Source organism: Corvus brachyrhynchos, unplaced genomic scaffold (genome assembly GCF_000691975.1).
Source record: "Corvus brachyrhynchos isolate BGI_N302 unplaced genomic scaffold, ASM69197v1 scaffold11, whole genome shotgun sequence".
NCBI classification, from domain to species: domain Eukaryota; kingdom Metazoa; phylum Chordata; class Aves; order Passeriformes; family Corvidae; genus Corvus; species Corvus brachyrhynchos.
In genome coordinates, this window is record NW_008236965.1 from 3,378,059 (window position 1) to 3,396,422 (window position 18,364).

At 38.7% G+C, this 18,364-nt stretch overlaps 1 protein-coding gene and 1 long non-coding RNA gene across 4 annotated transcripts in view; one reads left to right on the forward strand and one right to left on the reverse strand.

Moving 5' to 3' along the window:
* Positions 1-1,787: 1,787 nt before the first annotated feature.
* LOC108445252 overlaps positions 1,788-18,364 on the forward strand; it is a 21,887-nt gene continuing 5,310 nt past the window's right edge. The window contains exon 1 of the long non-coding RNA XR_001860052.1: positions 1,788-2,769. This is a non-coding gene — a long non-coding RNA (uncharacterized LOC108445252). The remainder of the gene's footprint in view (positions 2,770-18,364) is intronic.
* MBTPS2 (membrane bound transcription factor peptidase, site 2) overlaps positions 9,583-18,364 on the reverse strand; it is a 40,744-nt gene continuing 31,962 nt past the window's right edge. For 2 of the 3 annotated variants that reach the window (XM_017728428.1, XM_017728427.1), the window contains 2 exons: positions 16,774-16,849; positions 9,583-15,469 (listed from right to left, as the gene is read on the reverse strand). In XM_017728428.1, the coding sequence (XP_017583917.1) occupies positions 15,247-15,469; positions 16,774-16,849 (299 nt within the window). In that variant the 3' untranslated portion in view covers positions 9,583-15,246. The remainder of the gene's footprint in view (positions 15,470-16,773; positions 16,850-18,364) is intronic. The other variant, XR_001860051.1, reaches the window with a different exon arrangement.

Below are 18,364 nucleotides of genomic sequence, written 5' to 3' on the forward strand. Positions count from 1 at the left end.
GTCTCATAAATGTTCCAGCCCTTAAAAGCAAGCATTCCCACTTCCAATGTATTAGTGAAATGCACACATTTATTCACAAATCATTCTGTGGGCTAGTTTTATCAATTCTAAACCACAGCTGAATTGATGACATTTTCTACCTTCCTCTGGCTTTCAGTCAAGCCCACAATCACTTTCCCTGTGTGCCTTGAATATTTAATTGGTAAACACTGCAGGATAATATTTAACTACAAATAAAAATCTATCATTACTGCCATATCGTAAACACATAGGGAAATTCCAGTTTAATTTTCTGAAATTGCTTGCTTGCAGCACTAAATATGTGGGATTAAACTGACTTTGAGAGAATGCTAACCGAGAAGCAATAAGATGCTTTTGGCTCTGTGCTGTTTCTGAAGGCTTTGCAAAGATGCTATCATGCAGCATTTCAGTCATGGCAGGAATGAACTGGAAATTTCCTGAGAAGAGATGGTGGGTAGGTAAAAGGTTGCTATAAAACCTTAAGCCTCCCCTAAGGTCATATTGCAAGCTGCTTGAAATAACAAATATTAAAAACATGTAATGCAGCTGTGGTGTAAATATATAAAGTGCTGCATGAGTAAGAAGACAAGGAAATAAAAAACCCCCAAAATATGAGATACCTCTGAATGAAGGAGAAGTAATGGCTATCTATATGACCCCTCTTTAATCCTTACACGCTTTCTGCAGTTTCAAGTTCCAGTCATCTCTCTCATTCCCACTTTCAACTTCCTGTCTCCTCAGTTCCATTCTCTCTTCTTTCTTTCCTGTGATCATCACTTAAAATCCTCACTTATTCTTCAGTGCTCTCCCAATTATTTCCTCCGTTAACTTGGTTTTTCTTTTGCTGCATACTACTCCAGACCTGCTTCTGTCTATAGCTCTTTGATATTTGATTTACCTTATTATCTTTCATTTATCTTAGCATCTTTATCTGTTATTTAGAAATCAGCAGAGCTTTCTCCACCTTCCCACTCAAACTGCACTTTTGCCCACTGAATGCAGCACTGTTTGTTTGAGAGCTTCTTCCTTTCTTCTTCTCAATCATACTTGATTCTGTTTGATACTGGTCATTTGCATCCCCTTCTGCTGAGTCCTTTGTATGATGTTAGTTCCATCAGTTTCTGATTTCTCTGCTGTCTACAACTGCCTTTTCTTGTTCTGCTTTCACTGTTGCTGACTTCCTGACTGACTTAATTTTCAAAATGCATCCTGCTGTTGGGGTTTGGACTTTGTGACAGGGATCATGTTTAAAACCTAGTATCTTTTTTCTAAAAACCAGTTTTTCCAGTGCACACTACTTTCAAACCATCTTTTTATCAGTACTTGGAGCCCCTCTCTCCAAAGAGAGTTATATCCTCACATCACTGCACTCAGAAAAGGGAGTTTCTACACAGAGAATTTATGATCCAAATACTGAAAACAAAAGGGATCAGCAAATCACCAAAACATTATTGCTCCTGTTTTACACAGGCTGAGCTGAAAGTTTAATTCAGATCTTGTAAAACTTAGTTCAGTTTATTAATGGTGGAAATATTCTGTAACTCAAACCATCATCTTTCTGCTTCTCCAGGAAGCAAACCCAAGCCTGGGCAGATGTGGAGATTTTCTCAGCACTTGCTGTAGTTACTCAGCATCACATTTAAGGTGCTGCTGATTTTGATGACAGATATATTGCAGGCTTTACTGTGAAGTGCAGTCACCCAGTAGAAACCAGTCCAAGGCACTAAACCAGGCTGCTATTATTTCAGCTGTCCAGGAAACTAGTGTGATTGCATGTGATAATATGGTTAGTGCCCTTACTAGCACCTGTCTTCAGTTTTTCCCACCATTTTATTTTTTATTTCAGTGGGAAGCAAATCAGCCACAGATACAAATGCAAATGTAAGTGCGTGGCAAGCAATGGTTCTGGTTGGCTCTTTTAAAAAGACTTCATTTTCTGTTCTCTTGCACTGGTAAAATAAATCCTTTAGATTGAGAATTCTAAAAATGTACCCAGATTCAGTAGTCACTTTCCAAAATCTTAGCTGCATCTTTACATGATGCATGTAATGCTTATTCACTGTAAAAATGTCTTTCTTCCTAAAGCAAATCATCCTTCAATGTGAATCCAGGTTTTTCCCTAATATCTCTAATGCCCTCAAGGGAGATAAAGCATTAAGCAATAGATTGTATGAAAGTATGTAACCTGGTATATATAAGCTAATAATCTCTGGCCAGAAGGGCAGTCTTTCAAATAGTTGCCACAGCTGGCAAACTGAACATAATTACATTGGGAGTCATCTTTCTCTAAGCAGTCCTTGTCAATTGTATCACCACAGTCATTTCTTTTGAAGACATGTAAAAACCAGAAAGTCCGACAAATATATTTGCTAATTTAATCCCCAGCTAAATCAAGAGTAAAACACAGATGCCGTGCTCCTCCTTTGCTTCCTCCTGACTGCATAGGAATGGCTTGTTGAGAAATTATCACTTTTTCATTTAAAAATCATGTATTACTGACAAAACAAAGGCAGGCAGATACTAATAACTCTGCAATGTGGTTCTGAATTTGTTAGTGAGAAGGTGAAGTCAAAGTGAGGAGGTGGGAGAGGTGCTGGGAAAAGCAGGAGGTAGAAAAAACACAGGTTGTGAATTCAGTGTCAAACTGGTAATCATAGAATCATCGAATGGTTTGGATTGGAAGGGACCTTAAAGATCATCTCATTCCAACCCCCCTGCCATAGACAGGGACACCTCCCACTAGACCAGGTTGCTCAAAGCCCCATCCACTCTGGCCTGGAACACTTCCAGAGACATCCCCAACCTGGACAACCTATTCCCGTGCCACACCACCCTCACAGAATTCCTTCCTAATACACAATCTAAATGTAATTAATTGTAAATTTGCAACTTAAACCCTTTTCCCCTTGTCCTGTCACTACGCACCCTTGTGAAAAGTCCCTCTCCAATGAATGAATGTGGCAGTCAGCCGTGACAGGGAAGTTGTATCTCTAATTGGCTTTCCAGCCTTGAGGCTTGGTCTTGGCAGAAAGATAAAGAAAAGGCTGGTGAACAGTTCTGAAGGTAAAAAGTGATTATTTACAACGACAGCAGAGATGTACGGTGTGGGAGGTGGACAGGGATGATGTGAGGCCACACATGTAACTGAGAATGCCTGTCTTCAGGCATACATTTGGCTTATTTCTAAGCCTGTTCTAGATAGGTTGGTTTCTAAATCACTGTCTTCATCATTAGTACTTTTAAGCACTATTGTTTACTTTTGAAACTCTTTTTATTGTAATTGTTACTTTAAAAAATAAGAAGAGATTGATAATTCCAGATACCTAGCAACTACAAATTATTCATCATGTTTCAGTGGTCTTAATGACACCCACATATATAAGAAGAGATATTGTGTTACTAGACTGAAATGTTTTAAAACTGTGAATCATTAAGACCAACAGTTACAGTTTTTAGAACATGTTCTGAAACATTCTCTAGAGGAATATGGTGTGTGTGAATAAAGACCTTTTGAGTACGGTAATCAGCCACAAGCCAGTTTATTCACACCAAGCTTTTTATTTATAAATGTGTTGTGGACCAAAGAAAGAAAGAGGAAATAAGGCAGTGCAGAAACCAACACTCATTATTCTGTGCAGGTGCTCTGAGCAATCCTATCTATTAATGTAGTCCTTCTGCAACATGGCTGTGGAGCAGGCTGTGCCCAGGCTGCTCACCCAGGCTGGATCTGCAGTATGTTGGGTGAGAAGCAGCCCCAGAGCCTGGTGCTCCTCACATGGCTTATCTGTGGTGGTATATCTGTCTTTATTAACTCTAGAGAGAGGCTGGGGTGACTTTCCAAATGCCTACAGCAAGTGACTCAAGCTAGGTGGGGTTCAATCCCTGAATTCCTCTCCTCATAGCAGGAGCCTGTTCAATCAACAGGCAGCCTTGAAAGCTTGTTACAGCCCAAAGCAAAAAAACCTTCCAAATTCCATTTGATTGCTACAGCCTTATGCTTCAGTACAAAATAACTTTTACAACATGTGCTTGAAGAACAGGGCTATGTCTTGCACTACAGAAGTAAAGAGCTTTGCAAAATGCATTAACTACATCAAGAGAAACCCCTTCCTTCATTCTCTAAGTTGAAGCAACTGTTTTCCTCCTTCAGTAGGTCCAATTCTGACACTGTTCATTAGGCCATGCCACTTTATTCTGCTATTGCTTTAACACTTGATACTCCCCCCCATGTAGGGCCAGGATGTTTCCCACTAATGTCAGTGTACAGTGGTGGCTACACTGTCTGTGGTGAATGAGGATGGAAGAAAGGAGTCCTTCACATTTTCATATTGATAACAGTCTTATTGCTCGTGCATAACTTAGCTCTGTTTTCACATGCATATCATATTCAGGGTCTACTTCAAGGACTCCATTCAATTTGGACCTGCAATTTCCTGGTATCAGGTCTAATTGTCTGGCTGCAGTGTTAGATTTCATAGGACAGCATTCCAAAGCCTGGGATGCACAAGCAAAAATTTCTAATTTCAGATGCCTGACTGACTAATAACTTAAGCTGTTCTTAAGACAGCTGGCTTTCCTTACAGCTAGACAACTGCAAGCTTTTATCAGCACCAAACTGGTGCTGATACAGCAAAGTCAAACATTTGGAGCAATTGAAGAGGAGACAGCCCATTTCAAAGCTCCTGTGTTCGTAAGTTTCCATGGCCCAAGCTGCACACTTCCTAGACTTGGAAGAAAGTTAAAATGTTTTCTTAAACATTGAAAAAGTATTTCAGCAAATACTGTAGAAAAGCAGAACAGCTTTTCAAATATTAAAGCATTTTTATTCTCTAAAATAAAAGCATTTTCCCCTAAAGCTTAAAATTGGCAGTATCTCTTTAACATTCCTCTCCAGCAAGAAAACACCTCATTCTTACATGTTTTGTATGCATCTGCAGATATAGCAAAGATTAAAAAAACCCCAACAACCAAGATACCATTTAAAACATTTCTGGAAACTTCGTGGCTCTGTCCTGGAGATTTTAAGTAGGTCCTGGCCAAGACCTGGAACTCACCTATAGTATTACATAAACTGGCCAGTGGTTCACTAAACAGACACTGGATTGTACCCAGGCTCTTTCCCATCTGCTGTATCCTGCTCCCACCCCTGCACACAGCATTTTCAAAGACAGAACTAATGGGATGCTGGATTTAAAAATTCCTCACTGAGACCGAGTGCCATTGCCAGACCCCAGCCTGGGTGTTGTACCTGAGCTCTTCTGCTGCCAGGGCTGGGCACGTGCAGAAGAGCTTGGGGCTATTTTGGGTAAAAATCTGAGCTTGTTCTGGAGGACCTTTGACCTCAGGGCAAGAAAGGTCTTAATGGTGGAACTTAGTGAGCTCTACTGGCCCACGTCCCTGCTAAGGACTGCAGGTGCCTTTCTGGGGCTGGCCCTGAAGGGTGCTGCAGGTCACACAGGGAAGCACAATGGGATGGATTCCCGTCCTGCAGGCTGGCCTCACAGCCCAGCCCCAGACAGAGCTGCTCAACCATTTTTCTTCAGTGCAAGTTGTGTTTTATGGATCTGACAGTGCCACTTCACTGCAGCCACGACCTGTATGGTTCACAGCCTTCTAAGGCCGCTAACACTCATTAATTTTATCTAAACTGATGCTAGTGCAGGCCAGCAGAAGTTAATCAAGTGCTTATCAAATTCATATCTCTGTATATACACAAACCCATGGCAGAAGACAAGAGGTTTATTTTGCCTTTTAACTCCTTTTTGATCTAGAAGAGGACCTTCATTTAAGGGGCTTTCACTCCCAATTTACTGTAATTAATAATAAAAATTATTATTTTTTTAAACTTGTGTGACCATTAATTTTTTGGATTATTTTTGCTATTTTATGTCAGAATATGACAGATTCGTTTTCATGACCATATAGATGAAAACAGAGTGATCTAGACATTTAGTATCACTTTGTTAAATTATACAGTTTTATTTTTACACCATCATTTGCATGTGCTAAAAGAGAACCCCTCTAAGTAACCCTGTAAGTGAAAGCTAAAATGTTCTCTTCAGAATGGCTTTTGATATTTTCAATCAAAATGAAAAAAAAAAAGTTAAAAAAATGTGCTGTTCCAGCTAGTTAAACTCTCAAGTGAACAATAGGTTTCTGCATGTTTATGAAAAATTATCATTTGATAGTATGCTGAAGTTTTCACAACAATGACAGTAGTATTTTAACTTCTGGTCTAACTTCTGGTTCAGCTACATTTAATTGCAGAGGTCAATGGTACACAGAGGCCAGTTAGGTTAACTACTGAACTGCTCTTCTTAGGAATACCTTTGAATATAAATGCTGGAAAAATAACCAGATCCTTCATTTATGCCAAAATAATCTTATCTGTGTTGGTTCACTAAATGAAACAGTGAATTCTGTTGTAAAAAGCACACTATGCAAGTTTTTGTGTTGCCCATTTTTTCCTTCCTTCAGCACTGCAGCACGCTGAGCACTGCACGTGCTTCACAGAACATTTCCAGGTAATAAATTCAAGCATCTAATAAAGAGCAGTAAACAGTCAAAGTGAAAAAAAAAAATTAAATTTGTTGGTGGTAAAACCAGTGGTAAGTACCCAGGAATTTGTGGTTTATAATGCACATTCATAATCTGTCTTTGTTGATTTTGCAGCAATGCTAGAGATACAGGTGGTTGGGCCAAGTATCTGCCAGTTATTCAAATAGCTGCAGGAATGAAAACAAAGCCAAGGGGCAAAACATTAAAAAAATTTATTTTCTTAATAATTGTATCTGTAAGGTTAACTCATGCTGAAGGGAGAATGTGGAAACAGAAGGAGAAAAGTTCTGACTTTGCATCCAGACTACCTGAAAGTCAGATTGGTCCTGATCCTCGGTCAGGGAGAGGGACACAACTCCGAAGTCTGAACACCCTGAACTGCTGTCTAGAAGGATTTGCTTTTATTGCCCCTCTGATCTTACCACCAATGTGTTTCTACCAGCGATGGAAGTTTGTTAGTTCTAGTTGCAGGTCAGCTCTATAAATGCTTCAATGAAAAAAAATAGTAAAAATGCTTATTGTGGAGTTATTAATGATTCTGTAAATGAACAAACCACCTCTCTCTATCAGTCTCTTCCCCAATTTTATCCCGTTCTTAACTGTGTCACAATTTCTTTTCTTCTGCAAGTTAAAAACCAGACAAATGCACAATTATGGCACTTGGCTGAGATGATCACAGTCCCCTCACACAGCCTTATCTCTACCTGGTGCCTCCACAGCTTGAGACTGATGGGATTTTCCTTATAAGATCCACCTTCCTTTTTCTTGCTGTAGGTAAGGCAGCAACACTAATTTCTGCTGCTTCCAGGCGTAAGGTCAGTGCAGGAGGACAATGCATGTATTCTGCTAGCCTTTTATACAACAGTCTGGATCACACTATTCTGCATAAACAGAAAAGCTTAGATGAATTTTATGTCAGATATACTCACTCAAAAAGTCTACTGTAATTCATGAACCAAAAAGAAAAAAAAACACAAGGAAGAAAAGGAGGCTGTTTGGCTTGATTTGTTGCCCACGTGTAAGCATCTGGTGTGATACAAAATGCCCTCAGGTACCTTTCCAAGTATCCAGCAGCTGGTCCAGAATGTCTTTGATCTCCAGTAGGGCCTCACCCACATCTGCCAGCCCCATGTGTAGATCTTAGAAACCCTAAGACTTATCCACCAGGAGACAAAAGGAGACAAGTGGGGGATGAGTTTCAAAACGTTGTTTCAAGTCAGATTTTTAGCCTAAGAACACCTTAGGATATCTCAGATCACACCAGATGCCTGCGTGGGCAACTGAATCAAATTCAGTCGGTTTGGAGAAATTAAAAAAAAAAAATATCTAGTAATATCTTAATAGAGGTCCTCAAAGAGGCATGAGAGGGAAAAGGACAGGAACTTTTGTAATGCAATAGCAAATAAAAAGGATGACATTTAAAAAAAAAAGAAGGGAAAAAAGTATTTCAGTTTGAAAGATTCCTTTGAGGGGGAAATAAAAAAGGATGTATGACCATGTGTTTTCAAGACAGGCAGAAGTGGCAGTGACATAGTATTCAGCCACTAATATACTTGCAAAGAACTAAAAAGAGGTAGAACTAATCATAAATGTAGAGAATATGATACATAATTGGTAAAAATATCCAATTACATTTCAACACCACCAGAGCCTTAAAAGTATGAAAGCAAACACCAGACCCACATCTCTCTGAGGTAAAAAAAGGGGAAAACTTTAGTCTACCTTCACTAGTCTGTGTGCTTAGTCCTCATAGATGTTGTGAATTCTCCCAGTTTACCACCATAACATTAGAATCAAACCTTAAATTGTACTTTGTTTATTAGGTCACATCAAAAGATCATAAAAATACTTTTAAAAAAGTATTTAAGTGAGTTCAGTGCATACAAATCTACTGCAGATGTTTAGGAATGCCTCTGCTTGGTGGTTCAAACTGGTATGATCAGAGGAAGAATTATATTTAGCTTTCTATATAAAGTTACCAGCAATAAGACTCATAGATACAGGATTTCTTTTTAAATCTTACCCTGAAATTACATTAGTGAAGAAGGCAACATTCCTCAGGATGACATTAGGATATAATTGATTGTTTTTTCAGACTACAAGAGGAACATACCTAATCACAGTAAAGGATAACATTTTCAAAACCAACTGAAAAACCTCAGAACTCTCCTAAAAGCTTACATGCTTCAGCAAAAAAAATATGCTATTGTCTCTACCTTTAACATGGGTAAGAGGAAAAATAAAAGGCATTTCCTCATGCCAGAAGAATGCAATTCAGAAAATTGCAAAAACTGCATAGCAACCTATCTGGGAAATCCTACCAATGTGTCCGATCTGTGCTTTGTGCCCATTTCTCATGGTAATCTTTTATCTGGGAACAAAGCCACAATTGCTGAAACAGCTCTGCTTGTATAAAGTAACAGCGTGTCCAATAAGCAACAAAGGACAATTTAGTTCTCAGAACAAATAACCTGGCTGGCTCCAGATGAGCTCGCTCAAGAAACGGAGCAGCAACGCCTTCCTCTCAAACAAAGCTGAGGTACCCGGTTACACTGGGCTAGTGCAGCCCAGACACCACGTGCATACCGAAGGAAACCTGTCCAGAACCAGCCAGGGAACGTGCCCAGCTCTGGGCTGGCCCGGACAAACAAATCAAAGGTAGTGAGATGTAAGTTCACCTGTGAAGATCTGACATTTTAAGTTCTTCACACAGGACTGGCCAGAGCAGTGGTTTTGCTTACCTTGACGATGACCTCCTGTATCAAACACTTCAACTATTACTGTGATAAACTGATAAATAAGGGAAAGTAAAGTGATAGTTATTATTATTTTTAGGAGGTGGTCAGACACGAAAAAGGATGGTGTATCTTGTTGGTGTATCTTGGCAGAAGGAATATGAATCACATATGAAGAGAATGAGAATATATGAGAGAATATGGCAATTGCCACTAATAAGGAATTATGTCACTCTACCTTATTTTTACAAACAGACTTAAGCACATCAACAATCAGAGAATGAATTTATTTGCAGGATACATTTATCATACATAGAAAACAATATTTATTGTTTCGTTAATTAAATAGAGAAAAAAGGCAAAACAAAACTACAATACATTATTCAGTGTTCCATATATTTATTAGCCGACATTTTCAAACTGAAGCTTTCTTTTTTTTCCTTTTTTAAAAAAAACCATGATCATGAACAATGCATAGTGGGAACAAAGGGTCTAAAAATCTAACATTCCACAGCTGTGAGTCAGTGTGAAAAATAAGGCCATGTAGAGGAAAAAAAAAACCTACAGTGAATTTCTAAACAATACATATTCTATTGACAGGCTTCAGATAAGATCAGCTAAGTATAAGAAATCTAAAAGCAATGTTATGTAAGGAAAAGATGAATTTAAAATATCAACAAACAACTTGGAAATAGATTTTTCTAGTGATGGCTTGGAAATAGCCTCCAAACTTTCAACCAAGTATCAATGAAGATCAGTTATATTATGATGCTCCAAAAACCATCCCAGGATGAACATCTAGAGGTGAGAAATATCCAACTCCATTTTAAAAAATAAGCTACAGCTACCCATGCTACTTATTCAGCACATATATATTGAAGGAATGAAAAGTGTTAAGAAAAAAGTTTGATCACCACTCACTGAATGATTCAGTGAAGGGCTGGAAAACACATCTTCCTGCTCTGAAATGTTAATTACAACTTCTTTTCAGGTTTCATGACAATGTAAATGGAATGAATGGAATTGCAGTGTCATATCCTGCTCTTTGTTCCTGTCCTTTCACACCGGGTCAGCAGTGTGAAAGTTTCATAAAGCTGCCATAAGCTGAAGTTCTTCACTGCCCCTGAACACTGCCATCTGCTCTTCACATGATGGAGTGGATGAGCCCAAGCCAGAAGTCACAGAGCTGCTGTTTTCTGGCAGTCCTCAGTGCGATGTTCCCAAATGCTGCATTGATGCAGGGTGTGTACCCCAGGTAACTCAGCCACATTAAATAACTAATCAATAGAAAGCGTTACATGAAATTCAGGATAAAGAAGATATAAAATATTTGCCAATATTGGATCTTACCTGTGTTAAGATTCAAAGTTCCTTACTCACAAGATTGCAAGAACAAAGCTGAGGAAAGACTGGTTGTGGAAATTGGTCTGAATGCAAGTGTACAGAATGCATATTTTACAAGTAACTATATCTAGAGTTTAGCTCTATATATAAATAGAGACTAGGCTATACAAAACTTTATAAGCCTTCTTCATCTGTCATTAGTGATATCCAGATCTGTATTGATCTCTGAATTAGTAAGACATACATAATTTATTTTAAAAATATTCCTACAGGTCACCCTTTGACATCATGTAAAATGTATGGGAAGCTATGGGAACGCTGCGATTGTGCTAAATGGAACAAAATATATCCTTATTAAAAGAAAGCTGAAACACCCTGCCTACCATGGAGAGTTCTGTCCTGAAAACTGTTTCTTCAGTATGGTCTACACAGTCTTGTTCATCCCAGTTATTCAGAACAGCACAAACAGTAGCAATAAGAAGGTGATGCATTCCAAGGCTGATCTCTTTTAGTGGCCCTGAAAAAACTGTGTTTACCATGCTTGTAGCTGAGGCTTCACAGAAAGTAAGAACCATATTTTAAACGTCAGCCGAACAAAACTCATGCAGCTGTGGTTACATTATGTCCCCATCACTTGTCTTCTGTTAATAAAGAAGTTAAGAATTACTTATGGGGGAAAAACATAAGTTTCTGTTCTCAAATCCAGAGAAAATCATAGAGAGAATTCACAGAGAGAAGGAAAAACAAAAGCCTACATTGCAGAATATGGAGGACTGCTCTAAGTTATCCCTAAAAAAGCACTAATACATCCTATGGCTATGTACGTATTTGTTATACAAATGTATGTATACACACACATCCACAAATGCAGAATTATCACTGAAAGAATCAGTATCAATATCGTTGGTTGTTTCCTTCTAAATAAAAAGGATGAGTTAACAAATTTTACACTGTGGCTCATAATTTGGGATGACTAATCTGCAAGTTTGTCTACACTTTTTCTAGTGAAGCCTCTTTCATTTAACTTGTACAGAAGCAAGCTGGTTTTAATTTCCTAAGTTAGCAAAGAGCATGTAACATCCCCCATGCTAAGGAGTTTGCCATTTCCATGTCATATCATGCATTATCAGAACATGCTATGTAAATATTTGCTGATATAAAAAAATTAATAAAAAACAAGTTAGAACAATGATTATAATTGCGGAATTCTTCTGGAAATTTTCAAACAAAAGCTAAGTATAACATTTCTGAATATTAGACATTACTTTTTCCATCTGATACAGATTTAAAATGCATAGTATATACATAAATAGTAGCAGCCATCCAATCTTTAAGAGTGCTGTGTTTTATAGTCCAGTCAATACGCCCTATAATTATATTGATGGACCCTGTATTAAAGATTCTGAGGGGCTAATTAGACTAAAATGTAGAAGGATTTAATTTTAAGGAATTACTTCCTTTCTATTTTTACAAAAACAAAAGACACATCACAAATACTCCAGTAAAAATCCAACACACAAAAATTACCCTGTACTTTTGTGTTTTCTCTTGCTAAATAAATGACCAAAACCCCAGGAAAAATCCTCCCAGTAAGTGTATGTATGGCCCATGCTTATCAGAATGTAATCCATATGTTAGGATTATGGAGGATGAAATGGATCCACTGAACAACTTCTTCTTCAGAGAGTGGTCCAACCTACCTATTACCTTTGTCCACATTAATCTAAGATGTGCTGGGTCACCATTCATACCCAGTTTGCTTAAAGTCTTGATTCTTGTACATACCTAAATCAACCCTTACTCAGTAGAATTTTAGCGTATGGAGAAATGGACTCATGAATTACTTTTAAGCACTTCTAGTACTCTCTCTTCCATACAAGAGATCTAGGGTCTTCACAGTGCACTAGTTTGTCTGTTTTGCTAAAGCCATGACCGATGTCTTATCCACCCTCTTCTTGCTTATGAGGTCAGACACAGACTGAAGTTCTACTTGGTAAAACTGTGGCCTTCAGTGACTGTGTAAAGTAAACTGGCTTTAGCTTCATTTGATAAAGCTGCATGTTTTGGTAGCACAATAAATAACCAGGAACAGCCTTCCAGCCTCATTGTAGAAGATGAAATTTGTGCATGCCAATTCAGAAGCTTTGGGTTCTTCTAAATCTGTTGCCTACATCTCCATGAGAGGCACTATGCTGAAGGATTGTTCCAAGCCATTGTAGTCAACATGAATAAATAAATATCAGACTTGACATGTTTTGAAAGTAAATATCCTGCCTTACTAAATTACATTAAACTTCCAAGTGCAAATTAATTTTTTGGAATGTAGATTGGATGAGACAGAGGAAAGTGTCACAGAGCCATTGAAAGGAAGAGCTCAGATCAGTAAACAGCCACTGAGGCGAGAGAGCAGTCTGGAAGAGAGCCTTAGAGCCAGGCCTTGGGCAAGGACCAGGCTGCTCCTGCCCTCCTGTCCACAGAGGGATGGCAGAGTGGCCCATCAGAACGGCTACTCTGAAACCTCTGTATGTTTCCAGGAGTGATGACAAGTTAGACTTACAGGGTGTAGTTTGTTTTTTCTTTCTTGCACTTTGTGTTACTTTTAATGGTCCCCAGAGGGACGAGCTCACACTAGATTGGAGGATTTACTCTCTCCTACCAGGACCCATCCCAATTTGCCTGGGTTGAAATGACTGAAAAGGAGAGGCACAGGCCAGCCACCCCAGAGAGGTGAACTTCAAGGGCCCACCCAGCCTGTGGCAGCACTGGAAAGGGATGTAAACCAGCCAACAACAAATAAATAAACATGGTCTCTCATTACTGCTTGCATCGTCTTAAGAAAGGAGTCCATCTTAAGTGTGAAAACTACTGTGCAAAAGTACACATCAGTGGGCAAATGCAAACATCAGTTATGAATCTGTGCAGTAGCACCAGGAACTGGGCTCAGCCCCACTTTGAAATTACCCAGGCTTTCACCTCAGGTGCCAAAAGAATCTATTTTACCTGGTCATGGATGTTTCAGTACTCCCTGCAAGCCAGGATCCATGAGCTTAGGTTCCACTTTAGCTCCTGACGGAAAGGCTGTTTCTGTAAAGGAACTCTGAGCTGCAGCAGCTCCTGTGGGGAGCACTGTATGAGGCAGAAGTTGCAGGGTATTTTCTAAAGTTTCCTATTTCAAATATTGAGGCTCCCGAACTAAAACGTTTTTGTTCAAATATCAGCCTATATTGAGGCAAGGCTCTGATTGAACCTGTTATATATAAACTAAGCAATATATCACAGGAGGACAAGACATTCAATATATAATCCTACTGGGTACAAAATACTACAGACTTAAAGGGCTTCAAAGCATGTCAGACATACTTCAGTCAGTAAAATACTGACTGTTCTTCCACTGTTCATTTAAGAACAAAGATATGGTCTGTATTCATCTCAGAAAGCAAAGCCAAATATTTAAATAGTTCAAATCACAATCATACTCTTCCTCTAAATAGTTCATATGTAAGACCAGCTTCAGCTAAATATCTTTGTTAGCTATCTTTGAACAGAATGAATCCTAGCAAAGGAAAACAACCCTTTGAAATACAGAAAATCATCAGTGAGTTACTGTACATATTACATGCATAGCATTGGAGGATAGACACCATAAAAACAATAGGTTTCACTTTCAACTGTGAACAGGTAGAATACAGTATTATTTTCTGAGTAAAACACCACAAACATTACATATCACTTAGGAAAACTATGCACAACATACTTCAGCACTCAGAAACTAAATTTCAGTTATCTTGTAGCTATTGCTGACAAATATTGCCTTTAAAAAAACTTCAGCTGCGTATGATAATATACAACTGAAAGTGTAAGCAACACAAATGTGGGCTTTGGTATCCTCCCACATGCTTCATTTTTAGCAGACATTGGCACTTCTCATCTACATCCTGAGGACGACGTTCCTCCAGTCATTTTGGCCAGGTGAAAAGGAAAGCCACTAACCCATATGGCTGCTCTCCCCCATTAACACATGGTATGCATTTACCTAGCTTTTCCCCATTTTGAGACCACACTTTAGGGCTTCTTAGAATCCAGTTTGGTGGAATACCAGGCTAGAAAAGCCAAAACAAGTCACTGAAGACTATGCTGATTGAGAAATGATCAGAGCCCACACAGATCTCTTGACAATTATAAAATAAAATTAAATTTAATTATTAATTAATAAATTATTAAAATTATAAAATAAAACTGTTTTTTCCTCCCACTTTACAAAAATTTGAGGCAAAATAATTCCCTTATTTCAAGATCTGAATTAATGAAGTCTGATTTTTTCCTATGAAATCTTAAAATGCAATTTCTCCGAAATTAATACAGTGCTTAAAGAGTAAATAAAAAGGCTCCTACTTTTTCCTATTAGATTTCCCATGACCACAGGCATGGTGTTGTAAAGTTTTAAATTAAAACAGCAACCACCAGTTGATTGTTCTTTCAGTGTCATTTTAAGGGAATTATTTCAATCTCAGTACTGGACAAATTTTAAAAGGCAATGGATTCATTATTTCTGTGTACTTTGAGAACTGATGGAAGAATATCCAATGTCCTATCGTGCTGTCACCATCCAAAGTCCCAGTGCAACATTGGCAGCCAAAAGTGCACTTCCAGCAAGCAAAATTAAAAAGCCAACAAGCTCTCTGTTTTGTTTTTCTACAATTAGGGAGCTCAACGTGGCTTCCAGGAAGGAATTTAATATCCACTGACCATCCAAAGCAAAGCAGGGTACAGCATTGATAACTGCCAGTGCTCCTGATAGTGAGATGAGGTACCTGGTTCAATTTAGTTAAGGTTCATAAGAATATCCGAGAAAATGTAAAAAAAAAGTAAAAAAAAAAAAAGATACATGTATTTTATTTCTAGTATGCAGAGAGAGACATATGAAGGTTAATTTTCTAGCTGCCATTCCACAGAAATTATATGAGTAAAATTAGTTTTACACCATAACGTACCTGCTCAGAGAATTGCCCTTGCAGATTTTTATTTTTTTAAGAGCTAAGTTTGGATACTTAAACCTGCACTCTTCACAACTTGAGTGAAAGCAGGAGACAGAAAAACCACCATCTTCTTTGCTTGCTTTGTGTGCTTTTGGAGGAAGGTTATAGCTCTGACACCATGCCTGAACTAAGAAGGTATTCTATACTCAAGTATGAAATCATGATTAGCAGTATTTTCCAAAACACTCCCTAGTAAATGACTAAAATATAATCAGAAATCTGACCTATCTCTCCTACTTACCTGTCAGCCAGAAATCTGGGTGGATTTCTGTACGTGTGTGTGCACGTGAGAACGAGGGATGGGTAGATAATTTTTACTGTTGGTAAAGGCTTGCTAACTGCAGTACCTACCTCCATCCTCAGTGGCCAGGCAAGAAGACATGAGTCAGAAAGCAGCTGGGGCAGCGTGAACCCTGATGTGTTCCCAGAAAATGAGAGCTTATGTGGTACCTTTACTCTAGTTCTATGGACTAGTTATTAAACTGAACTACATAGTTTAATTATTCTATAGCCACACATGAACATTTCAGTTTCTAAGGCTAAAGGTTCCAACATTAGCCACATTCAAGTCTACTAATCTATATGTATGTGTATATATATAATCTTGTTCACGAATAAGCAAGTGTTAACCACATTATCCTGTTTTTTGAATAGCTATTTTCTTTTCTCTTGAAGAAAAAAAATAAAAAACCCAACCATATCCTGTTATTTAGTTCAGTATAATGCCACAAAAATAATACAACCCTGATATTGCAATGCTAGCAAGAACATCTAATTTTTCCTGACTTAAATTCAAGCTTACTTTGGCTCTCTTGTCACATCTGTTAAGGCTCATCCTCAAGAGTTAAAAAAGCACTGACCAAAAATACGCTCTTAAGCTCAAGAAAGTTAGAGGTTTCATTTTTAGCTTGGCACAGGGACAATAATCAATGCAGAGATGGGATAAAGATGTCAAATGTCTACAGAAATATTTCACGGCATCCTGTCTAGAATGATATCCAACTGAAATTTCGCTGGGTCACTAAATTCTAAACAGTTCCCTGCTTACCTTAAAAGAACAAACATACTTCAAAGGATACTTGCAAAACGTCTCTATCACCACAGGCATGTCGATACTTAGAAAGTTTTGTCGTGGTACAAAACTGCTGAGACTTACTGAAATGAAAATAAAAAGATACACAAAGCATGAAAAGTCATTCCAGGGTTATAACATTATGAGCTTTAGATTATAATTTTGCAGAAAAATCACATGGGAAATGACCTTGAAGGACAAATAAACAATAAGGGTCTGCTTGTTTTTTGTTTTTACAAGACTGCAGCTGTTACATTTTTCTTAAACATGGTCACTATCACGGTAAAGTCACTACACAAAGCACAGTTAGTATTTCAGTAAAACTAGATCTAAAATACATATTTTCAGAGGCATCTTCAGTCATAAAGACCCCACTGTGTGATTCCAGTACTTTTCAAAGAAAAGAGATTATAAAAGTTACCAGACTTTTTCAACATATGCAGTCCACATGCATACTGTGGTTGCACACGTGTATTTTCTCTGAAGGCCAGAAAAATCTTCCCTTGCAGTACCTGCAGAAGATCTCCCTAACCTGAGGCCAAGCTCATGGTGTACAGGAGTAGGGGAGATGGGGAGCAGAATTGTGGAGTCCCTCTGAGAAAGCAAAGGCTACAAGGGAATGCACAGCTGCATCACACAACACCAGTCAGCCAGTGTGTAAGTGGCTTCTCTTCTGTGTTCAGATGGTAAGTGACTTCAAGATAGAACTTGGTGCAACTTAAAAACCTGGGAGGGGGGACTTGCCATCCTTCTTAAAAACTGTGACTGGAAAATTGCAGTGTCGAGGACCACAGGATCTTGAAATACTTTATTACTGTACACACTGTTCCTTGAAGGTGTACATGAACCTTCAGTTGACTGCATGTCAAATGTTTCTGAGAGATTCTTCAAGGAAAGTGTGGTGGTTTGAGACCTGCCAGAAGGCACTTTGTTAGTAAAGGGCAGTTCCATCTGGGTAGCAGTCTGAGTCTGCCAGCACCAAGGACTGTTTGAAATCCTCTGTGACAGCTGCAGGAAAGACACCTTTCCTACTAAAAGGAAGGCACAGAGAAGTCTAACCCCCAGAAGGAAGAGGTTAGGGTAAATTGATGCAGAATTAGAAAATCACCTTGATAATAAACTTGCACGATACCACCAATACTCTTGCTGTCTTTGAAGTACAACTTTAGATGTGAGTTGCCAGCCACAATGGCCTGAATTTTCCCTACTTACGTGGAGAAAAGTTATAGCCATAAGAAATACATACCTCCAGAGAGATATTTGAAGGCAAGAGATCAAACCCCACTCAATACAAACATCCCTTGGGAAAGGAACAGTTTAACTGACCCTTAGAGAAATTTTAACCATAGGTGTCATAGGTTAGCAAGCATAGTCCTGGAAGGGATGTCCTTGCTAAGGGGTGCTTACAGTTTCCTCTGGGAACTGATAGAACCTATCAGCTGGCCAGTTTGAATATGGACAATTCTCTAAGCCACTTAAAGTTGTGACCACCTCTGTGATCCACATTTAAGAATAGGCAAACTCCCCCTCCAAGCTCTCTCTTGTTTCCGGCGCTGGGACAGGTGGCTGCGGGCCCCGTGTGGGGGCCAGCGGGCCCG